Source organism: Chrysochloris asiatica, unplaced genomic scaffold, assembly GCF_000296735.1.
Source record: "Chrysochloris asiatica unplaced genomic scaffold, ChrAsi1.0 scaffold00246, whole genome shotgun sequence".
Lineage (NCBI taxonomy): Eukaryota > Metazoa > Chordata > Mammalia > Afrosoricida > Chrysochloridae > Chrysochloris > Chrysochloris asiatica.
Window position 1 is genome coordinate 2,934,952 of NW_006408764.1, and position 25,083 is coordinate 2,960,034.

The 25,083-nt window shown below is 41.2% G+C and overlaps 1 protein-coding gene across 4 annotated transcripts in view; it reads left to right on the top strand.

Annotated features, from left to right (window-relative positions):
- Positions 1 to 25,083, top strand: part of USP4 (ubiquitin specific peptidase 4 (proto-oncogene)) — a 73,393-nt gene that overhangs the window by 45,279 nt on the left and 3,031 nt on the right. For 2 of the 4 annotated variants that reach the window (XM_006873609.1, XM_006873607.1), the window contains 11 exons: positions 2,020 to 2,244; positions 2,967 to 3,050; positions 3,837 to 3,931; positions 5,850 to 6,041; positions 6,626 to 6,714; positions 9,783 to 10,004; positions 18,488 to 18,558; positions 18,974 to 19,092; positions 19,419 to 19,568; positions 20,626 to 20,729; positions 22,262 to 22,350. In XM_006873609.1, coding sequence (XP_006873671.1) covers positions 2,020 to 2,244; positions 2,967 to 3,050; positions 3,837 to 3,931; positions 5,850 to 6,041; positions 6,626 to 6,714; positions 9,783 to 10,004; positions 18,488 to 18,558; positions 18,974 to 19,092; positions 19,419 to 19,568; positions 20,626 to 20,729; positions 22,262 to 22,350 — 1,440 coding nt within the window. Of the gene's footprint in view, positions 1 to 2,019; positions 2,245 to 2,966; positions 3,051 to 3,836; positions 3,932 to 5,849; positions 6,042 to 6,625; positions 6,721 to 9,782; positions 10,005 to 18,487; positions 18,559 to 18,973; positions 19,093 to 19,418; positions 19,569 to 20,625; positions 20,730 to 22,261; positions 22,351 to 25,083 lie in introns of all 4 variants that reach the window. The other 2 variants (XM_006873608.1, XM_006873610.1) reach the window with 1 other exon arrangement.

The following is a 25,083-nucleotide window of genomic DNA, read 5'->3' on the forward strand; positions in this document are numbered from 1 at the left end:
GGTTTTAAGTGGAAACTGTTTCTTTAAATTTTGAGGTCTGTGCATATGCATAGTAGAACCCTCTGGTTTGGGGGTGGGGTGTCCACTCGTTCATGCATGCCCTCTGGTTGCCAGAATGGAGGTGCACAGACAGGGAGAGACCAATGAACAGATACAGAAACAAAAAACAATGTCCACACCTTTATAGCTGCGGTTCTGTCAAGCATCCATCCGTGGTTGCTCTGATCCTTCCTCTGCTTGGTCTCACCCAAGATGGTGGCTCTGGGAGCAGCTGAGCATCTTGAATTAGAAAGCAATGGATTTTTTGCTTGTGCTACAAATTTCCCTAGCTGTAAGCCTTCCAACTTTCTACATAATCCTTTATATGTGGTTCAGAGTTCTGGTACCATCCCCTGAGCATGCTTGGTCTGGTATTCTGTTGTTGCTGACAGAGCTCCTCACTGCACTTCTGCCCGATCCCGCCATCTTGTTTGTTCTCTGCCCCTTGTGAGTTTTAATCCATGTAAGTGTCCCACATTCTCAGTTAAAAAAAAAAAAAAAAAAAATCAGATAATTATAGCAAGTTTATAGTTTTTTTTTTTCGGTAGGGAAAACAATTGTTTTAAGTTACTTTATAAAAAAGTACTATGAGTACATCTTTAGAGGCGAGTTTGTTGTTCATAGTAATGTTGATAAAAAAGGTAAGAAATGGAAACTCCCAGTTGGCATAAGGCATAATTGTAAAGATTGTCTTATATCTGTTGCCTCCTGCCTGTGTTCGAGAAATTTCAAAGAAACTATTTAAAGATAAGCAGTGTTGGGTGTATAGGTTATATTAAGTGTGAATTCAAGTGAAGAAGTTTATGAAGGACATAGTAGTAATCTGAAAAACAGTGGAAGTGTTAATCATTTGGGAAATGAAATTTTTGTGTAGTAAATTCTTAACACTCATTGAGGATAAACACTAAGGGGTTGTTGTTAATTGCTGTTGAGTCGGGTCCGACTCATAGTGACCCTGTATAGGTTTCTGAGGAGCAGCTGGTGAACTTCAACCACCGACTTTGTGGTTCAAATTGATCCGGTGGTTCAGCGCATTAACCTGAAACATCATACCTTGTTTAAAATGGTAAAAATTTCCACCCTCTCTTTGATCTGTTTTCCTTCTTGGAATCACTATGAGACAAACTATTTGAATAAATATTGTCTGTGCCTTCTAGAATATAAGCTCCACAAGTGTAGTCATAGTCTCAGAATTTCTTAGGATGGACATAGGCGTATTTTTTTTAATACTTGAAACTCTTTAAAGCTATTTTGTATGAAAATTTTTTCCATCGTTATGCAGCAGTACAAAAAAAATTTGGGTTAGCAAGTGAGTTTACTGGTTAGCTCTAAAGGCTCACCACATTATAAAAGGCAGTTACAATCAACTCTTTTACGACTGAGTAATCTGTTAATAGATTATTGGTTAAATGATGAATGATTTCAGTTTCTTGAGCTATAAATAGAAGTAACATGACGCTATTCGTTTTGGTTTAATGAGTGAGAAGTTAAACATCAAAATTTCCAGGTAATTTTGGTCCTGGGAGAAGGTTATCTGATAACATTACCTCCAATGAGCTTAATATGTGCAGGCACAGCTGTAATTTAGTGTGAAAAATAAGTGCTATGTCTTTTTAAAAAAAAAAAAATAAAAAAAAATTGTATTATCAAACATTCCATGGTAGGTCGTCCTTATTCTCATCAGGAGCATATGCCCATGATGCTCTCAAGGCATGTTTCCCATCAGAGGACACACAGACTTCTTGCTTCCCACAGATCCTGCGTTGACATCTTGTTAAATTTGGAATGGGGCGTAGGACTGGTATGTGGCATGAGTATGGTCTGCTAAAAGTAGTCCTGCCCTGCCTGCCTATACTGAGTTCTTGGCTGACAGATTGCCTCCCAGCTCCTCTCTGGCTGTGGCTGTGAGTCATTGTAGATGCAGGGATAAAAGACAGGTATGTGGAGAATGTCCTGTTTACCCTTTTTCTTTTCTTCCAGGTGGTAGCAAAGGAAGCCTGGGAGAATCACAGGTTGAGAAATGACTCTGTGATTGTGGACACTTTTCATGGCCTCTTTAAATCCACTTTGGTTTGTCCAGAATGTGCTAAAGTTTCTGTGACCTTTGACCCATTTTGCTACTTAACTCTCCCTCTGCCCTTGAAGAAAGATCGAATTATGGAGGTCTTCTTGGTTCCTGCTAACCCTTGCTGCAGACCTACACAGGTAACAGAATATGCACCTTCATGGTACCTCCCTGGTCTCTAGACCTGGGGTGTAGCTGCTTCCATTTGTTGCATCAGAAGCTTCCTTAGCACTTGCTGAGTGTTAGGCACTTTGGCTTCTGTGTAATCCCATTATCATGCCAGCCTACTGTGAAGGTCCTTTGACTTCTGCCACTTTTTTCCTCCTTCCATTTGTAGGATTAAAGTAAGCTCATCTGCCAGAAATGGTCCTTGAATCTGAAAGTTGACAAACCAGAAGCAGGGTACTCTCCTTGGTCAAGTTCACCTCTAAGTCAGCTAGTAAAATATGACCAGATCAAAAGGCCAGATGAAATGTGGGACCAGCTAGTCGTCATGTCCAGTCTGTTAATGGCTCTCTTTATGACTTTGTTTCATCATCTCAAAAGAAAGATGATATGTACAACTGGATGGCAATTTGCATAGTTTTAATAACTCTGTAAAGGAAGTAATGAACTTCTCTAGAAAGTTAAGAATAAAATGACTGTTTGGGAGGAGAAAGAGGTGTCGATGCTCCTGTGCTGCTGCATGCATAAAGAGATGCAGTCTTTCCCTGTTGGCTCTGCTGATAACTCATCTGGGCCTTGACCTCATCATACACTGTTTCTGGAAGGGCACCCCTCCCCTCAGCAACACTGGCTCCTCCCACCTTGTCTCCAGTCCTACCCAAGACACTCCCTGTCCCTTGATAATCTCTTTTTGCAGTACCGTGTGACCGTGCCACTGATGGGGGCTGTGTCAGACCTGTGCGAGGCTCTCTCCAGGCTGTCTGGAATTGCTGCAGAAAACGTAAGATGGGCTCGTTAGTGGCATTCTGTTCATTGGGATTCTTCATAGATTTTTGGAGTTCAAAACTTGTAGCTACTTTTTGGGGGTAGTTGTTGACCTGTCCAAATGTGATTCTCTCTGGAAATTCGAGACCTCATGACTCTTACTCATTGTGGCTGAGATAGTCTTTTTGGGTACGAGTCAGGCTCTGCTCTCAGCTCTGCAACCCCTCCTCTTCTGTAAAATGAGGGCCTGGAAGTTCCTTCCTGCCTAAAACTCCATCAGTTTATGGTGTGACACTGTGATGTTCTTCATTCAAAAATCTTCATTCAGAAACAGCTGCCCATGCTGGGCAGTCTGCTGCACCTGGCACTGTGGAGAGGCCGGGGAAGTGATGACCTCTCCTTGGGCCAAGGACCATCCTTCTGGATGGTCCCAGTTTTGGCTGATAGGTAGCCTGAGAAGCCTGTGAAATACTAAGAGCACCAGTCCCAGACCCATGTCCCAGTCCCTGTCTTGGTCAGTGTCTACTCCCCACCCCTCTTGTGTCACTGCTAGTTTTAGGCGGTTGGGGTTTGGCCCATTCCATTGCATGCTGAGTGTAGACTGGAGACCAGTCTCTAGGCAGGAACTCATTCCCCACTAATCCTATCACCCAAGAGCCGGTATCTTCATAAGCCTTGGGAAGCGTGGTCCTCCAGCAGGGCGTTTGTTGTTTTTATCATTTTTTTCCTGGAATTTTAAGCAGTTTATTAATATGGACAATCTTGTCCATCTTATACTCTTTCTGTTACTGTTGACTCTTAGATGGTGGTCACAGATGTCTATAATCATCGGTTTCACAAAATTTTTCAAATGGATGAAGGTTTAAACCACATCATGCCTCGGGATGACATTTTTGTGTGAGTACTCAGTTTATGTTGAGAGTCGGAATGAAATATTCTAAAGTCTTTGTCTTGTATTTTCAGAGGAGAAGTTTTATCGATCAATGTTCATGTAGTTATTCCCTGGCCCTTGTTATTGTTACGTGCCGTGTGGAGTCAGTTCCGACTCATAGTGAACCCTGTACAGGGTCAAAGCTGTAAATCTTTACAGAAGCAGAAAGCCTTGTCTTTCTCCTCCGAAACAGTTGGTAGTTTCAAACTGCTGACCATGAGATTAGCAACCCGATTCGTAACCACTAAGCTAGAGCTCCTTTCCCTGGCTCTTGGGGACAGGCTATTCAGGAGATTATGGGCAGCAGTCCGCGCTGAGTACCCATTCAGAGAATTCTCCTTGGCTGGAATGCAGCCTTTTGTCAATACTTGCTACCTGTTAAGAAAGCCTATTCAGTGGTCTTACAGATGATCTTGTTGTCACATATGCCTTTGTCAAGAAGATCACAGCTTTGTGGGACGCCATGGACAAGGAGAATTTTGTCTCCAACAGGCCAAGGCTCCACTGGTAGGCTCCTTTGGGACCACAGAACTCCAGCTGAGAAATGACAAGGAGGGCTAATTTAAAGTCTTTCACAACTCTTATATTCAGTGAGCTGAGAGTCCATTGTTCTTATATCTGTGGGGACCACTACTACTTAGATTCTGACTCAGCAGCTCTTTAGGACAGGGTACAACTAACTCATAGGGTTTCCCATACTGCCACATCTTTTTCTGTGGAGCAGCTGGTAGGTTTGAATCTCTAGACTGTTTGGTTATCAGCCAAGTGCTTAACTACTGAGCCACCAGGTCTCCTTTCACTGGGGACAGTACACTTTGCATCTGGAGGTCTTTTGGGTCCCTCCCATGTGCTGTTGTGTCATGTCTGTGTGTCTGTTGATGATGATAGCGCCTGTGTGTCACTCTACCTGGTAGGGTCAGGTGAGAGCTTGCCTTCAGCTCCCAGCCAACTACTCGCTCAGGGAGACTTGAATGTGGGTCATACCCTTACTGTCCTAGAATGCAAGGTTAACTGCTCCCCTCTTTCTGTTACACAAATTCTCGAAATCATTAATTTGTATTTAATGATTTCTATGGAGTCCTGGTGTGGCACTGTGGGTTAATGCGCTGAACTGTAAAGTTATTTGAATCTCAACATTGGTGGTTCAAGCTCACCAACCGTACCTTGGAAACCCTATACAGGGTCACTCTGGGTTGGAACCAACTCGGCGGCACTTAACAACATGGTTATCTCTCCGGAGTCTTCGTATGGTACTGTGGATTAATGCACTGGACTGCAATGTTGGGTTGAACCTTAAGGTTGGTGCTTCAAGCTCATCAGCCCTCCTTGGAAACCCTATACAGGATTGCTATGAGTCGGAACCAACTTGACGGCACTGAATAACAACAACAATGGTTATCTCTGATTTTTTTTTGAAAATGTTTGTGATTCTTTTACACGATGTTTTTGAAGAAAGATGTCAAATCTATAAATTTGCTTCTTTGAAGTTTAGAGCACTGAAAATGTATTTTTAATAGTTGAGTTCCTTGGTGACAAGAGATGACCTTTGGGTCACTTAGGTACCTTTGTGTCCAGAGTGATGCTCTGGATGACAGCCATCATCTATGTGCCAAGTTCCAGTTGAAGGATCAAAGAGTTTGAGGTTTTGGTTGGGTTAACAATGATCAGTTACCCTAAGTCTTGGATTGTATAATTCACATTGTATGGACAATGATACTCCTTGGGCTCCCTTACCCAGTTTCTAAAATCATTTTGGAAATGTTTTCTCCATTTTTTTCTGCTAAGGTATGCCCTGTTTTAGTAATCACCACATAGTTATAGTTAAGATCTTTGTTACTCATAGAGACCCAATTCTGAGGGTGTCCTCTTGTCTGATTGACATAGGTATGAAGTCAGCAGCACCTCTGTGGATGACTCAGAATATGTCACACTGCCAGTCTACTTCAGGGAGAGGAAATCCAGACCATCGAGCACATCCTCTGGGGCAGTGCTGTATGGCCAGCCACTGCTGGTTTCTGTCCCCAAGCACAAGCTAACTCTCGAGTCTTTGTATAAGGCGGTTTGTGAACGTATCAGGTTGGTGGTGGGGATGTGATTTTGTTGTTACTTGAGATCAAGATAAATCCAATAATAGTAGTGAAGTGCCTTTGTGATCCCGTAGGCTTAAGTCTGTAATAAATGCAGTAATGTTAGCCCCTGGGAAAACCAAGTGCTGTTGGATGGAGACACTGGTTGCCGAAGCTGGGTGGACCACAGAATCATTTCTGTAATACCTGTCAGTCACTTGGTTTAGGGAGTCTGGTGGTTTGATAGCATTTTATATTTTAATACTATTTGTGAGGTGCTTCCCTCTCATTCTGAAGGTGGTAATTAACATTATTGAGAAATCCTTTTAAAATGTTCGTGCCATATGACATTCATAGAATGAATGAAACAGACTTTGGATTGTTCAGTGACTTGATAACTCAATTATACATGAGATCTTTGGGATTTCTCTCAGTTTCTAAAAATGTTGTCATTATATGATTTTAAAATACTTATATAAACTGCTTTTGAGTATATTTTTATATATAAATTGTGAATTTTTTCTTAGCTGAGTAAAAGAGAAAAGTAGGTAAATGTTCCAGCTAACCATCTTTTTTTCCTTTCTTTTTCTTAAGCCGCTATATAAAACAGCCATTGCCTGGTGAGTCTGGCAGCTCGCCCTTGGAGCCGGGGACCTGCAATGGCTCCAGGGGCAGCTGTGAAGGTGAGCGCTCACCATGATGTGGGGCTGTGACTGACCATATCCCTGCTGACCTCCCTCTTCTTCCACAGTGTTGTCCACTTGGGAGAGGGGGCTCTCAGGCTGGGTTGGGGGCTCTGCTTAGAGCCACAGTCCTGGGACACCTGCAACACCTTTCCAGTAGCCAATACTTGTCTAACTTCAGTACCTCATGGAATTCTCTTTTAGACCTCTGGGTATAGGCCAAGTTTCACCTCAGGCAGACCGAATCTAGAGGAATTGAGTAACTCTCCTAAAGTCACTAGACATTCAGGATTTGAATTTGGATCTGTTGAGATTACAGACCATGTGCTTACGTAACACATGACTGCTCCCATAACCTGATATCTGTTGGTAGAGCTGCTAACCATGGGTGTTGCATGTCACTACAGTATGGAATCACCCAGCCAATACCTGCTCGCCAAGCTTGGTTGGCAATCCTTAATTGGTGTCTCAGGCAATTACAAGGCAGATACTAGCTTTCTTGGGTGTCTGTCTTTTCTTTGCTCAGGAAGCCATAGGTGTTGATCAGCTCTAGGCAGCTCCTGCTGTGGGAGGAAAAGAAATCAGTCTGAAAAGCAGTGGCATAGTCTCGGTCAGGAAATCCAGAACCCTCACCATCCTCCTATTGCTGGGTGCTGACAAGTCTGTCCCTGACCAAGCTGTTTGTGGCCTGTACTTGGCTGTTACTCTTCTTTTAGGGGCTTAGGTGATTCACTGGCTTTGCTCCCCTTCAACTGTAAATATCCTCTAAGTTAGTGCCATAATGTCCCTTAATTGCAAATCCAAATGTCCAGATTTCTTCAGCACATGCATAATCTTAGACATTGAGTTGTTGTTGTTAAGCGCCATTGTAAGTTTACAGTGACCCTGTATGGGTTTCCCAAGGAGCAGCTGATGAGTTTGAACCGCCAACCCTGCAGCTCAATGCATTATCCTGCAGTGCCACAACAGGACTCCTGACATTGAGAATTGACAGTTAAAATAATGATCTCTAGGTTTGGTTGTCATGGGACATTCCAAGTTGTTGTTGGTATTTTATTTTAAAGTTGAATAGGTTTTATTATCAGATTCTTATGCTTTCTCCTTTGCCTAAGAGTGAACAGGAATGTATCTGGTACACACGTCCCACAGGTAGAGAGGTATTGAGCATGATGCTGGAGATCTCGAAGTAGACCCTGGGTGATCCGTGGATTCTCGGTCTGTGTAGTTTAGGCACTGTGAGTCCCACCTCAAAATGTGGTGTGGACTTGGATGAGTCAGTTCATCCCTCTGCAAAATAAGATGATGGCACCTGCTTCACAGGTTTGCAATTACAATTTGGAGAAAGTCTTTAAAATACCTGGTACATAGTAGGTTCTTAATAATAATATCTTATTTTGCCAGTATTTTAAGTAGCTCTTCTTCTTAGATATTGCTAGTTACCTGGTCAGAAAGAATTACTACTTTCTCTTGTATCCTACAAATGAGTCTTTATGTGTAAACTTTAGACCCCATTTAATGGTGAAACCACCACCTAAAAGACAGCTCCTTGTTTCGCATATAGCAGCTGATCTTCAGGTCCCCTGCAAATTCTCTGGGTGACTGGATGGCTGCTCTCAGTGGACCCTGCTTTACTTTTCCTTCTCACCTTTCATACGGGAGGGAGCTTCAGAAAGTTCATGGAAAAATGGAATTGAAAGATACTGAAATGTTTACCTATACACTTAATGGCATTTGATTCTGGCAGTATTAGCAGAAGGTTCCTGATAATGTTCAGGTAATTGCAGCCAGTGGCACAGCCAAGGACAAAGTTCTTATTGGGTTGTCAAGGTTCTGCTCATCGATGCAGTAGGTGTAAGCAAGTTTTGGTTTTCTCTCTCCAGAGGCATCAGGCAGGACAGGGTTTCCTTCGCCTAAGTAAGAGTGGACCACGCTTGCCTGTGTGGAAAGGGCAGGGCTGTTCTGCCTCAGGAGTCAGATGAGCTGAGGCAGGAAAGGAACCCCTGTGGGAGCTGGGGCTGTAGTCTCATGCAAGCTGTCTGTTTGGGAGTAATGCTAATGAGCACATTCCACTGTCATCCAAGAGTATGCTGCTCCTGTGGTCTGAAAGAAAACTTTGCATTGTCCTGGGCACAGCTTTTTTTTCCTTGTGAACACTTCCAAGGTGCACTGTTCTTTAAAAAGGGTTTTTTTCATGTAGAACAGCTTCCTTTCTTTAGAGTTTTCATTTTTACTGATACTTCAATTGAGAGTATAAACTCTACATTTTAAATCTTCTCTTCCCCCTGTTAACTTTTATATTACCTTTTGATTTATTTTATCTTTTGTTGAAATGACTTAATGATATTTAACTTTCACCTTAGACTATAGGCCCATGAGAGGAGGAACATGTGCCCCTAAGAGGTATTCAGTGAACACTTGTTGAAGGAACATACAGCACATATTTCTTTGAAAGAAACTGCTTACTTAGTGTTTGTGTTCATTATATTATCTTAAACTTAATTTTGTAATTGCATTTCTTATCAAACAGTCCTCTTGCATGTTGAGTAGGTATTTCATTTTAGTCCCTTCCTCTATGTAGACCCAGTGGTGAAGTAAAAGAGTGAAACCATATGGTGTGAAGTCCAGTAGACAAATAAGTGGTACGGACACCCAGATTGTCTGGCAGGACTGCTGACTCCCCCTATTGTGCCTTTGGGTGACTCATGAATATCTCTGAGCCTCCGCTTCCGCACCACTCTGCCTGTCTTTCAGGGCTGTGATGACTGAAGTGAATGTCTTGTAAATGCAAAGGGTTCTAGGTACTTTTATACACACAAAACGTACTCCTGCTTTGTCTTGTAGAATAAGTACCCAGTTGATAACTGCAAGGTCAACACTTCAAACCCATTAGCTATTCCTCAAAAACACTATACAGGGTTGCTGTGAGCCAGAGCTGACTCGACAATACTTCATAGCAACAATATACAAACAAAAAATAGATGGAACGCCACCACAGTTATGTTTTAAATTAATTTTTAATATTGAAATGGCAGCAAATTATATACACATTATTTTCATTTGTGTGTCAGGAGAAGAAGAAGAAATGGAACATCAGGAAGAAGGCAAAGAGCAACTTTCAGAAACAGAAGGCAGTGGAGAGGATGAGCTGGGGAGTGACTCCAGTGAGACCATCCAAAAAGTCAAAGGCCAGCACTGCCCAAAAAGGCTTTTTAGCTTCAGCCTTGTGAATTCCTGTGGAACAGCTGATATCAATTCACTTGCAACTGATGGGAAGCTACTTAAACTCAACTGTAAGCACTAACTCTGTTTCTTCAAACTTGGGCTTTTTTGGAATTTAGGATCTCTCTGAAAATACCAAGTAAAACACTGCTGTTGAGTTGATTCTATTTGAAAATATTTACCCTCATTACTCACTGCATCGAGTTTTCATAATCTTCCTGTAGCTCCAGAAACAGGTACTTATGTGATCCTTGCTTGAAGCCCTCTATTTCAGACCCCCTCCCTCTTGTTGGCCATCTCTCATTGGTATTTGAGGGCCTTGGTGCTGGTGGTGGTCATGTGCTATGGAGTCTGTTCCAACACATAGCAACCCTGTACAGGGTTTCTGAGGCTGTAAATCTTTACGGGAGCAGAAAGCTTCATCTTTATCCCGCGGAACAGCTGGTAGTTTCGAATTGCTGACTTTGAGGTTAGTGGCCTGACTGGTAACCAGTATGCTACCAGAGCTCCTTGTTGTTGTTGGTAAGTACCATGGAGTTGATTCCTACTCATACTGACTCTGCACAGGATTTCCGAGGCTGTAGATCTTTCTTCCATGGAACTGCTGGTAATTTTGAACTGCTGACCTTGAGGTTGGCAGCCTGACTCGTAACCACTATGCTTCCAGAGATCCTTAGAGAGAAGTCAATCTTTTTTCTTCTCCCACCATCTTTAGGACCTTTTCTATGGGTTGATAACTTCTTGTGGCCATACTGTGTGGCAGCATTTCATTTATGAGAGTAAATGCATATTTTGCTAAGAATACTAATGAAATACAACTTATCCATAATGGCCATGGATTTCATAAGGTCTCCACTATATATAGTGCCTGTTGTGGGACCTGCTCTATAAATGAGAAAAAGACATCTACAGAGGACATGCATTATATAGGAAAAGCGTGAATGGCCTCTGAGGACACCTGGGCAGGGCCAGAGGGGAAGCTGTGGGGAGCTGCAAAGCTAGCTTTGTTTATTAGAAAAGAAATTGACTAGTTGTTGTTTAGCTTTATTCTTTTTTTTGGGGGTGGTGGTGGTGGTTATCCTGAACAGTTATGTTCCGGTTTATAACATTCTATAAAATTCACCTTTTTGAAATGTACAGCTTTGTGGTTTTTACTTTATTCACAGATTTGTGTAACCATCACCATTGTCTAGTATGAGAACATTATCATTGTCTCAAAAAGAAACCTCTTACCCATTAATAGTCACTCCTGTTCCGTGTTCACCCAGCTTCTGGGTGCCACAAATCTACTCTGGATTTGCCTATGTGGACATTTCATATGAAGAAGACTGGCTTCTTTCACATAGCATGTTTTCATTATCCATGTTAGCCATCAATATATCCATGTTATAGCATATGTTAGTCTTCTGTTTTCTAGATGCACACCACATTTTGTTTATCATGAATGTTTCCACTTTTGTTAATTATGAATAATGCTACTATGAACATTCAAGTACAAACTTTTGTGTGAACATGCTTTTCTTTGTTATAAACCTCCAAGTGGGATTGCTGGCTAATGGGGTAACCTTTTTGTTTAACCTTCTGAAGAACTGCCATATTGTTTTCCAAAGTTGGTTGCGTCTCGTGTATGTTTTCAGTGTCCGGGATTTTTTTTTTTTAACCGTGGTGAAAATGTATATACTAAAGCATTTGCCAGCACAATAACTTTCCCCTGGACTTTTAACTTACCATTCAAAACCAAACCCACTGCCACCAAGTTCACAATCATAGCAATTATATAGGATTTCTGAGACTGTAAATGAAAACTTGGAGCCTCATATTTCTCTCATGGAGTGACTGGTGGGTTTGAACTGCTTACCTAGTGGTTAGCAGTACACTGATCCTACAGTGCCACCAGGACTCCATTTAACTTGCCACAGCACCTCCAAATAATACACTATTTCAGAATAATGTAAGAATATGAGAATAGTAATATTCCCCCTCTAGTCCTTTGCTGTCTTACATTTTTTTCTACATATGATATAAACACCACAACTCATTATTGATTTTGCTTTAAGCATTCAGTTGCAATATCCTTTTTCCAGTTATCTTTTTAAAATACTAAAAAGTGATAAGAAATGTCTTGTATTTGCCTACTGCATTTATTTGTACCACTCAAATTGTCATCCTATATATTTTCCTTCTACCTAAACAGTTTCATTTCACTTTTTTTTTTTTTTTAAAAGGTTTTTAGTGAGGATTGAGTGAAAGTTTACAGGGCATATCATCAGTTTTACAAAAGATCATATAGTTTCATTACATTGATTATAATCCCCTCCATGTACTATCAGTTAACAGTATAGCTCTCTATCCACTTTAGCTTTTTAGAAAACAAACAAAAAAACCACTCAGGCATATATAATAATTTACATCTTCAAAGGGCACATTCAGCAAGTCTGCCTCCTGGCCACCAGCTCTTAGTCTTTCTCTTCTTAGTTGATGAAGTCCTCAGCCACTCCCCCTCGCCATGCTCTCATCTCTGCCTTCATCTCTGGCGCTGCTGCTTCTTTGGATAAGGTCCCGCATTCTGCTTGTGCATTCCTCTCTTGATGGTCCTAGGGTCCTCTGTTTCTGGACTGTTAACATTAACCACTCCCCTTTTTTGGTTACAAAACATCTACCTTTACAATGTGACAATCGCGATTAGTCATGCTAACAGTTACTCACTATTGAATCTTATGAATCTTATCCCCATCTCTTATCACCAGGCCCATCTAGACAAGATGACATCTATTCAGTGGGGACTCTCTTTCCCCTCCATACTCTTAAACAAAACTAAACTCCCTCTTGAAACCTTGTAAGCCAGTCACTTTGTGCCTTTATTGCCCTTCATTTTAGGTAGCCAATGTCTAAGTTGCCCATCCCTATTTGCTCTGTGTACAGAGCGGATAGCATTGATACTTGATTTGAAGACTATTTCCCTCTCTGTGGTATTTAGAGTAACTACTGCTGTGAGTATAGGTCAGGTTCATCATGCAGATGTATCTTCTGTCACCGTATCTGTTCCAGTCTGCTTGTCCTTTCTAGTGGGAATGTCTCATCTCACAAGGTTGTGGATGGGACTCAGGATTCCACCTAATCTGTAAAGGCTTTGCATGAGGCCTATTTCACTGGGCAAGTTGTAGAACCCCTTTTAGGTATTCCAATCATTTATAGGCTGAAGGTGGGCTTATAAGTTGTCTCTAATCATGTTTCCCAACATTCCTTTCTATCCCACTCAAGTGTCTATTTTACAATAGTAGGCAAGGGAAACGAATATTCATAAGGCAGTCAAGGATTTTAGTATTATTACCCTCTTCAAGCTCTACTAGAACTCTGTATCCCAGAGTCCTGTTGTTCCAAGGTTGAGTATGCATCACTATTTACCCCTGTCCCAATAGGCCATGCAAACCTGTCTCAGTGTTCCCCTATCTATCTTGTTCTTCTGCTTCCTCCACCCTTCTTGTATTGCCCTCCCCAACACCCAAACTAAATCCCCTAACCCCAACCCCATTGTGGTTACCTTGTTATAGTCCATTAGTTTTTTCCTCTATTTAAGACAGTCTATTTTATCCCATAATCTACCTGACCTTCCCATCACCGGGATCTCTGTTCCTCTGTTTACCTTCTTTCACATTGTAATTGTTTTGATCATAGACTGACCTCCCTGATCATCCTCTGTTCTTATAACTTTATTCTGCTCTTGACTCTTCCATTTGTCAGCTGAGTTCAGGTTGATGCTGCCACGTACATAATTCTGTAGTTTTGTGTTCTTGTTGGCTCTCAGTTCACAGAACTTCCTTTAGGATGTTTTTCATAGCAGGGTTGGCTTTGGCAAAATCCCTCAGCTTCTGTTTATCTTGAAATGTTTTGATTACACCATCGTATTTGATTGACAGCTTTGCTGGATAGAGGATTCTTGGGTGGCAGTTTTTTTCTTACAGGGTTTTATATATGTCTTCCCATTGCCTTCTTGCCTGCACGGTTTCTTTTGAGAAATCTGAGCTTAATCTGATTTGCTTGCCTTTGTATGTTATGTTTCTCTTTTCCTTAGCTGCTTTCAAGATCCTGTCCTTTATAGTGTTTTGATACCTTTTATAATCATTTTTCTGAATTCCTTCTCAGGCATTTCCAAAGCCTGCCCATCTTCCAGTATGGAGTGTTGGTCTACTTCCAGCTCATTTGCCTCAATCACTTTATCTTATTTCTGGACATGTGCAGATATGGTCATCTGCTTCTGTTTCTTCGGCATATTCAGGGGTTATCTGTGGCCTTAATACTTAGATGGGTATGTATTTTGGTATTTTTTATGCTGATTGCCTCCAGGTAGATGTGATCAGGAAATGGGCTTCCCTTTTCACTCTTCTTCTTGAGAAATTTCAGAATGCTACTGTTAGTCGTTTTGACGTAATTTAGGATTTAATTTTCAGCCTATTAACTTTTTTGTCTACTAGTCCCGCTCCATAATCCCCGTTCAGGCCTTTTTTCTAGTTATAAATAGTTCAGGGCTGGCTGTGTCTGTTTGGTTTTAAGTGGAAACTGTGTCTTTAAATTTCGAGGAGATTTGTGTACATGCATAGTAGAACCCCCCCTGGGTGGGGCTGGGGTGTCCACTTTATATGTGGTTCACAGTTTTGGGACCATCCCCTGAGCCTGCTTGGTCGGGTGTTCTGTGTTGTTGCTGACGGAATTCCTTACTGTACTTCCACCCGGTCCGTCATCTTGTTTGTTCTCCCCTTTCACATTTCTTATATTACAAAATAGGCTGGTGTTGGTTTCCTTGATCTTTTCTTTGTATGAGGAAAGAAATCAATGTTGCGTTTATTTGAAAGATAATTCTAGGTTGAGAGGTTTTAAAAATTTTATTCTTACTTTAAAAGTATATCTAGTATCTGGCTTAATATTTTCTGATGCTGTCCTGTTATTCTTTCTTTTGTTCTTTTATCCTTGTCTGTTTTCTTCTGGCTGTTTACTTCGGTTTCTCTTTATCATTCACTAGTTTGATGATATAGCCCCTTGACATGGTTTTATGTGTGTTTATTTTGCTTGAGGTTCATTGACTTAATGGATTTGTGAATATTTACCTTTCATTAAATTTGTAAGTTTGACTAACATTTCTATACATATTTTTTCTGTTTTGTCCTATTTCTCCTTTCTTTTTTACAGGACTCTAATCGTATTCCTATATATTAAGACCACTTGATGTTTATCCTATCAAATTGATGAATTGGTTAGTTTTGGTTTTTCTCACTGCCTTCCTTTTTTTTTTTAAGTTTTTATTGTGAATTATGTGATAGTTTACATGGGAGAAGAGTATCTTTACATTCATCCTATCGTATATCGTTTCATTGCCATGATTATAATCTCCTCCATGAATCATCAGACAACCAAAGGGTATACCCTTCAAGCCTGCCCCTCTGTCGTCAGCACACAGCCCCTCTCCATTTCCGGGTCTAGAGTCCCCAGCCGCTCCATCTCTCCAGGTCATTGTCTCTGCCTCCATCTCTGGTGTCACTGTTTCTGTGGGTAGGGTCCTGGTCTCCGCTCTACTCTCTTGATGGTTCCAGTGACCTCTGCTCCTGGACTGCAAAGTTAACCACTCCCTTCCTTTTGCTACAAAACGTCTTCCTTTATATTACCAAATTTTACAGTCAGCCCTGATAGCAATTATTCACGATTGTACCACCAGAGCCCTATCTATCCCTAGCTCCTTTCATCAGACCCGCCCAGACAGATTAGATACTTCTCAGTGGAGATTCTACCTTCTTCCATGCCCTCTGGATCTAAGCTCCCTCTTGAAAGCTTGTAAACCAGTCACTTCTTGCCTTTGTAGGCCCCCCATTTTGGGTAGCTAATGTCCAAGTTGCCCATCTCTTGTCTACCCTTTGTACCAAGGGGGTGGGAATGATCGTGCTGTACAGATTTATTCCCTCTTTTAAACTACTGCATCCATGTATGTAAGTCAAGTTCATGAAATTATAACAGATTATTCTTTTTCCTCTTCTTTCTCTTTCTAGTCGAGTTCTGATCATCCAGCCATTGAAGCCAGGTCAAGTGGGTAATATATGCAAGTGTGGGTGTTCTTGTGCATATTCCCTCACTTCTTAACAGCTGGACGCTTCATTTTCCACTCTAGTCCTCTGTGGCTGTGTCACTGACTCTGGGCCCAGGAGTCCCCAGGTCTTGCCATACTGCTGGCCAACCAGGTCTCCACCTGGGTTCAGAGGAGCCTATTGAACATGGTCGGACTTAGCCCACAGATTCATTGATATTTTTCCTTTACTTCTCCTTATTGGACCACCGTGGTCACCAGTCAGACTGCATGCCTGCTCATGTATACCCCTTGAGTCTTAGTCTTGGAAGGGGTTTGTTCTGATGGGACCCGACCACTTGCCTTGATGTCTCCTGGGCGATCAAGTTGCTTGTTCTTGTAGTAATCAGGTGGACTGCCGTAATTATTTTTATTTTTCCTGTTGGTCTTTATTTCAAAAAGTATCTTCTGTTTTTCTAGTTGCTCCAGGTTGATCTGCTTGTCCTTTCAAGTGGAAATTTCCCACCTCAGAAGATTCTGGATGGGGTTCAGGATTCTACCTATGGTCTTATACAATGCAAAGGCTCTGCCTCCTTCACTGGGCAAGTTGCAGCCCCATTTTAGGTATTCCAATCAGTTATAGGCAGAAGACGGACTTATAAGCTTTCTATGGTGATATTTCTGGCTATTCCTTTCTCTCCCCCTTGTGTCTATTGAACAGTGGGTATGCCAAGGAAACCAGGATGCAAAAGACAACCAATCACTGTGTTTTTTTTTAAAGATAGCTTTATTTTCCCATCTTCAAGTTCACTGATCTTTTAGTCTATAGAACCTATATGCCATTAATCTCATCTAATATAGATTTCATCTTTAGAAGTTCCTTTTAAGTCTTTTTTATCATTTGTTTTCTTTTCATTGTGATCTTATTTTTACCTTCTTGTACATATGGAACATTTTTAATACTGTTTTCATGTATTGTCTGATGGTTTGCTCATCTCTGTCATTTATGGATCTACTATAAGGAGCTCTGGTAGCGTAGTGGTTACGAATCGGGCTGCGAACCTTAAGGTCAGCGGTTCGAAACTACCAGCCGCTCTGCGGGAGAAAGATGAGGCTTTCTACTCCCGTAAAGATTTACACCCTAGGAAACCCTGTACAGGGTCGCTATGGGTCGGACCCGACTCGATGGCACGTAACAACAACAACAACATTCCCTATATTGATTTTTCTCATGATTCTGGGTCATACTTTCCTACTTTTTTTTACATGCCTGGTGATTATTTATTGGATGTTTGATATTGAATATTTTACATTGGATTTTGTTCTGGCATCAAATTAGTTACTTGATATTAATAGAATTCTCTATCAGCTTGATTTTTAGCTGTGTCATGGTGGAACACAAGCTAACTTTTAGTCTAGGACCAAGTTACCAGACTCGAGCCAGTGGGCCGAAGTCAACCCACCACATTTTCCTATGGCCTGTAAGCCAAGAATAGTTAAAACATTTTTATATGGTTGAAAAGAAGAATAAAAACGTTTTGAGACAGAATTATATGAAAGTCAGATTTTAATGTTAAATATAATTGGGGTGGGGATACAGTCATACTTACTTTGTATTGGCAACTGCTTTGTCATAACCTCTGTTGAGGTGATTACTGTGAACAGGCTATACAGGGGCCACAAAACTTTTAAAATTTCTAACCTGGCCGTAAACAAAAATAGTTGGTTGACCTTTGGTATAGGACAAGTTTAGTTCATTGCTAAAACAGTACCCTTCTCAGGATTCTACCTAATGTCCCTTATATTACAAGGACTTTCCACTATGGCTGGTAGCAACACAAAGTGTTCCTAGCTCCGTGAGAGTTCTGGGGTTATTGACATGCTCATTTTCCCTGCTTCCTTACTTAGCTTTTGGGTAGATATTTTCCTCTCATGTAGGTGAACTCAATATTTGAGGGGACCCCACTGCAGATTTTTGTTTTCATAGTCATTCATTCTCTCTAGCTCTCCTTTCTGTGCATTTTAACCCCTCTCTAGTACAATCAGTGCCTTACAAATTCTAGTCACTTTCTCAAATTCTAATCTCTTGACTCATCTCAGTCTCCTCTGCTACCTCCCCTTCTCTCATACTGCGGCCTGGAAACTGTCCAGGTAGTAAACTTGTTTGCTTTCCTTCTCTTGGGGATTACATTCCTGCTCCATCTATTATGCAGTGCCTGACAAGTTCTATCTGTCTCATCAGGTTTTCTTATGGTTTTAGGGAGGATGGTAAATCTGGTTCTTGTTTTTCCACTTTGACCTATGTCTTTTCAGAAATTGATACATTCAGCACTGCAGCATCAAGGAACTCTTCTAGTGAGGGTGTAGAGGGATGAGGCAATGGCAGGTGATGGATGAACAGGATTTCATGTCATGGCCAGAGTATTCTTACTCCTGTCACCTAGAGTTTCCCCAAAAGTGAAACGCCCTGCGAGTAATGAATGCCACTTTGCTCTTCCTCCACAGCTCGATCCACACTGGCCATTGATTGGGACAATGAGACCCGGAACCTTTATTATGATGAGCAGGAGTCTGAAGTAGGTCACTCGGAATTCTGGGTCATAAATGTGAACTGAATTCTAATATCAGAATCAGTATAAAAATCAAGATCATTCTTATCAGTCTGACAGCAATTTAACTGTGGCACTGTAGGATAAGTACTGGACTGCAATCTCAGGTTAGCCGTTCAAACCTATGCTCTGCTCCTGGGAAACCCTTATACAGGGTCCCTAAATATAATGGAAACGACTCGATGGCACATCACAAGAGTTCAAACTGGGAGTAGAAAGTACTTTAAAATGTTATTTAATGTTTTTTAAAGTTTTAATGTAATTTTCAGCAGCTCTAGGTAGTACAGCATATTCCAGGTGTGAGATCCTCTGAAAGCCTGTTGAGTCTAGGTTTAATAAGATCTTGTTTCCCAGACAGAACTCAGCGCTTTGTTCCTTACAGGCCTATGAGAAGCATGTGAGCATGTTGCAACCACAGAAGAAGAAGAAGACCTCAGTGGCCCTGAGAGACTGCATTGAGCTCTTTACCACCATGGAGACCCTCGGGGAGCATGACCCCTGGTATGCAGTTCTTCACTGTCTTGGCAGCACTGCCCTGTGCCCTGGGTCTCTCTGATCTGCTGGATCATCTGTACACACAAGAACCTTAGTAGGAGGTGTCACTTTCTTTTGGTGACCTCTCTTGTACTGCACAGGTCCTTCTGTATGAGTTCTGCTTTCCCGAGTAAGCCATTATCAACAGCTCAGAGACCCCCCCTGTTATAAAGCAGTCTTGCTGTTCACTGCTTGAGACAATGTTGTGGACTCTGACCGTGCCTCCATGCATGAGTGCCATAGTGGCTGTGGCCCCACTTCCCATTAAGTGGAGATTGTTCTTTTCTCTTTAGGTACTGTCCCAACTGTAAGAAACATCAACAGGCCACCAAGAAGTTTGACCTGTGGTCCTTGCCAAAGATCCTGGTGGTCCACTTGAAGCGTTTCTCCTATAACAGATATTGGAGGGATAAACTTGACACAGTTGTGGAATTCCCAGTCAGGTGAGTTCTCAGTGACCCCAGAGTTAAGAAAACTGAAGAACAGGCAATGATTTTGGGTACTGATTGGCTGCTGGTTTTGCCAAAAAAAACTTTTCTGCATTAGGCTGTGTGTTGCTGGGCTGTGTGGAAAGTTAGACTTTCTAGTTTTCCCCTCACTCCCCATGTTTTCCACCTCTGGGAAAAAGCCTCTCCACTAGATTCCCCTCATGAGTCCTGCTACCTAATTGGCCTGTTCTTCCCGCCATCACGGGTCCTTGGGAGCTTGGACTCAGCATATGCAGTACAAAGACAGGACTCTGCTTATTAATGTAAGCTCATAGTAGTCTTTTGAGAGTCTACCAAGGAGAATTGTTATTACTGGGGACCACAGGTGGGAGTGCGTATCTGCCACAATCCTGATCTTGGGGTGGGGGCCAGGATTGGTTGGCTCCTCATACATTCTCAGGCCCTAGGATGGAGCATAATTGCCACAGATTGTATGGGGCTTGCTTGGGGGATGTATAGATACATGAAACATACAGGATGTGCCAGTTGGTGAATCTTAAGTGGTTGGGTTAGCTATTTTAGATATCTGATAATTTTTTTTTTTTTTTAAAGGTTTTTATTGTGGATTGAGTGAAAGTTTACAGGGTACATCATCATTTTCACATTCAACCATTCATATGACTTGTTTCATTACATTGATTATAATCCCCTCCATACATCATCAGTTAACAGTGTTTCTCTCTATCCTCTTTAGCTTTTTTGTGTGTGTGGGGGGAAAAACTTTGCCTTTTTGGAATTTACAGTCTCAACTTTTAGGGAAGGTTTTTACATTTATCTGTGGATATCCAGGGCTCATGTATGCGATGACTAACAAGCATAACTGTGTCAGTGGTCAAGGACACAGACCCCAGGTCCCCTTCTGTCATGTTATGTGTATTTGTTCCTTCTGCAGCTAGTTTTGGAATGGCTCCCTCAGTTCTAGCCTGTTGGCATAAAAGATGTTGCTGGGTTGCTCTGACTTCTTTCTTAGAGTTTAACATATTTAAGGACTATTTTTGTGTTTTGTGCTCAGAGCTCTCAACATGTCCGAGTTTGTCTGTGACCTATCAGCAAGGCCCTATGTGTACGACCTCATTGCCGTGTCCAATCATTATGGAGCCATGGGGGTTGGCCACTGTAAGTACTGGCATCTGCTTCCTTCTGAAATGTTGAAAGATCCTTGGCCAGTCAGCTATCATGTCTCCCTCTGCACCACTTGTACAGCTCCACAGGCCTTAGATTCTAGGCTGCTTCGGCACTGCTAACCCACCATTCTCAGTGTATCTATAGACTTTATATACTAGGATTGAAAATTGTGCCTGTTTTTTAAGATTGGGATTCTGCTGGAGTGGCTATCAGCGATCTCTGATTGTGTCATAGTCTGCAGCACTCTGGATTTTTTTTCTCAAAACATTAATTTTCGTAAATGTTTGTGCTCATGCATACTGGTCTGGTATAATTTTTTTCCCCTTTAAATTTTTTATTGTTGTGAATATACAAAGCATACATCAACAGTTTCTACATGTGCAGTCAGTGACACTGATTATATTCAATTTGTGTAACCATTCTTCCCTCTTTTCTTAGTTCTCCATTAACATAAATTCACTTCTCCATTAACATAAATTCACTACTCCTAAAGTTGCTAAGTTTTGCATTCCTGATGTCATTTTTGTGCCATACAGGTAGGTCTTGAAAGAGCACACTGCTAAATGCAGACATTCTTTACTAATTAAGCTAAACTTGTTTGTTTCAAGAGGACTTCAGGAGATATTTTTGGTTAAGGTTTAGAGTAGAGATTAGTTTCAGGTGTTCATCCAGCCTTCATGGCTCCAGAAAGTCTGGAGCCCTTTAGAATTTGAAATTTTGTTGTTTTTCCCCCTTTTGATTTTTAACTCCTATTTTAACATGTATACCTACCTCTTGTGTGTCTTAATTTTCTCATGGGTGAGATTAGACATTGTGTTGGAGGTCTAGTGCCTAGCCCCACAATGGGCCCATAGTTAGAATGTGAGTTAGAAACCCACCATTGCTGCTGTTACACCAAACACTGACTAGATGAGACTAGAACCATTGTGTTTTGCAGATTGTTGGAGATTACTCTTGGCAATCCTATTATAAACACTTCCTGCTTGCTTGCAAGTATTGTAAAATTGTGCAGGAAGGTTGGTTGAGGGGAAACACGTATCATTGTGAGGATTTGTTATCCAATCACATCACAAACTTTTGTAGAGAAAGATATATTTTCAGCTTCTTGTTCATATTCCAACTCTGCAAACCTTAACCCCTAGAGCATATCCCTAACTAGGACCATAGAGATGACAGAGGCAACAAGGACTTTGTACTGATGACAGTTGCCATCTGTCTGGATGTGGTGGGGAATTTGAGTTGCAATATTTGGAGAGCATAAATCTCAGAAGTGTCAGCTCCTGTTATTGGGGTCACGTTTGAAACCTTGTTCCCCAAATTAAAGTTTAAAACCTTTATCTATGACAGCTCCATTCCTACTTTTATGGATCCTTTTTGAGAGGGAATAGATAGAAATAAAAAGGTGAGATCTTCTTTGGTTGTTAGGACACAAAATATTTTTAATTCTAGGATTATTTTTTGTTTTGTTGTTGTGTGAGTGAGTGCTACACTGTTTTTTGTTTTTTTTTTGGTTGACTTGGCAGATACTGCATATGCAAAGAACAAATTGAATGAAAAATGGTATTACTTTGATGACAGCAACGTGTCCTTGGCCTCAGAGGATCAGATAGTGGTGAGTAGGCTGCATTTCCTGTCTCTTCCTCTTCCCTTGATGTATTAAAGTTGGGAAGGATTTGGGGTTGTTGTTGTTAGGTGCCACCAAGTCAGTACCGACTCATAGCCACCCTGTGCACAACAGAACAAAACACTGCTTAGTCCTGGGCTAGCCTCACAATTGTTGCCACTCTTGAGCCCATTGATGTTGCCACTTTACCAATCTATGTTGCTGGGAGTCTTCCTCTTTTTCTCTGATCCTCCACCTTACCAAACATGATATCCTTCTTCAGTGACGTCCTTCCTGACAATATATTTGACGTATGAGAGACGAAGTTTGGCCATCCTGGCCTCCAGTGAGCACTCTGGTTGCACTTGTTCTAACACAGATCTGTTTGTTCTTTTGACAGCCCATGGAACTTTTAATACTCTCCTCTAACACCATAACTCAAAAGCATCAATTCTTCTACAGTCTTCCTTATTCACTGTCCAGCTTTTGCATCCATATGAGGTTATTGAAAATACCATGGCTTGGGTCAGGCACACCTTGCTCTTCAACACTTTAAAAAGGTCTTGTTGCAGCAGATTTGCCTTAATGTAACGTGTGTCATTTGATTTTCTGGATCCTGTTTCCATGAGTGTTGATTGTTGGTCCAATGAAGTCTTTTTGACAACTACAGTCTTTTCTCTGTTGATAAGAATGCTTATTGGTCCAGTGGTAAGGATTTTTGTTTTCTTTACATTGAGATGCAACCCATACCAAAGGCTGTGCTCTTTGACCTTCATCAGTACGTATTTTAAGTCCTCTTCACTTTCAGTAAGCAAGGTTGTATCATCTGCATATTGCAGGTTGTTAATGAGTCTTCCTTTAATCCAAATGCCATGTTTTTCTTCATATAACCCAGCTTCCCGGATTATTTGTTCAACATACAGGTTGAGTAAGTATGTTGAAAAAATACAATCTTGTCACACACCTGTCCTGATTTTAAACAATCCAGTGTTGACATATTCTGTTTGAACAACTGCCACTTGGTCTGTGCACAGATTCCTCATAAGCACAATTAAGTGTTCAGAATACTCATACTTTTCTTGATCCACATGATCGAAAGTCTTTGCGTAGTCAATAAAGCACACATAAACATCTACTGGTATTCTCTGCTTTCACCCAAGATCCATCTGACATCAGCAGTGAAACCCCTCATTCCACATCCTCTTCTGAATCTGGCTTGAACCTCTGGGAAGTTCTCTGTCAGTGTATGGTTGCAGCCATTTCTGTAATACCTTGAGTAAAAACTTTATCATGTCAAAAATACTGTTAGATGATTTCTGCATTCCATTGGGTCACCTCTCTTTGTACCCAATCAGTTGGCCAGATAGTTGTCTTCCAAATTTCTTGGCATAGATGAGTGAGAGCCTCCCGTGCCTCCTCATTTTGTTGAAAGCTTTCAGTTTGTATTCCATCAATTTCCAATGCCCTTGTTCTTTGCCAATTCCTTCAGTGCACCTTGGACTTCTTCCTTCAGTATCAGTGGCTCTTTTTACACACACACACCCCCAATACCAAAGTTCTGATGTATTTATTAGCCAACCTTTTTAAATGCGGAAGTATAAAAATAAAGCAATAAACAAGAAGTTTTGCAAAACATGTTCAATTGATCCAATCTTGGCAAACCTGAACTTGCTCTGGTAGAGTGCTAGGACCTGGGTATAGTATGTTCTGTGTCATCACATCCTTAGAGACCCCGCTGGGTTCTTCTCCAGTGTCTTCTCCTGTATCTGATTTTATGACCAGTTTTCATTCAAATCCATTGGGGGATTGGGGCAATTCTGCTTTTGTTTCTTGCCTATGAATGTCTTAATCCTGAAAGTCTTTTGAGAAGAGTGAAGATGGAACATAGTAGCTGTCACATGATGGCAAAGAAAGGAAGAGAAAGTATCATTGGCTCTTGATCATATGCTACCTCTTAAAACGGTTGAACATCAATAATTTCCTTTTGGTACCGTGACTCTGTGTTTACCTTCCATCTTTTTATGCTTTCTGCACTATTCAATAATTTGCCCAGATAATCATTCAGTAATTAAAGTCAAGGCTTGAATTTTTTCTTAAGTTCCCTCAACTTGAGAAATGCTGAGCATGTTCATACCTTTGGGTTTCTAACTCTAAATGTTCGCATTTTGTTGTAATATTTGACTTTGTCTTTTCGAGCTGATATTTGAAGTTTTTTGTTCAGCTCTTATACCTCCTTTCTTCCATTTGCTTTTTAGCATCTCTACGCTGGAGAGCAAGTTTCAGTGTCTCTTCTGATATCCATTTTGACCTTTTCCTTCTTTCTTGTCTTCTTAATGACTTTTTGCTTTCTTCCTGTATGATGTTCTTGATGTCATCCCATAACTCTTTTCGTCTTCGGTCTTTAGTGTCTAATGTATCAAGTCTTTTCTTCAGATGATCTCTAAATTTAGGTGGGATATATTCAAGGTCATATTTTGGCTCTTGTGGACTTGTTTTCAATGTCTTTAATTTCAGTCTGAATTTGCATAGGAGCGATTTGATGATCTGTTCTACATTCTGCCCCTGGCCTTGTTTTGGCTGATGATAGGGAGCTTTTCCACCTTCTCTTCCCACAGCTGTCTATTTCATTTTTGTGTATTCCATCTGATGAGGTCCATGTGTAATAGTCATCTCTTATGCTGTTTAAAAAGGAGCTCTGGTAGCGTAGTGGTTACGAATCGGGCTGCGAACCTTAAGGTCAGC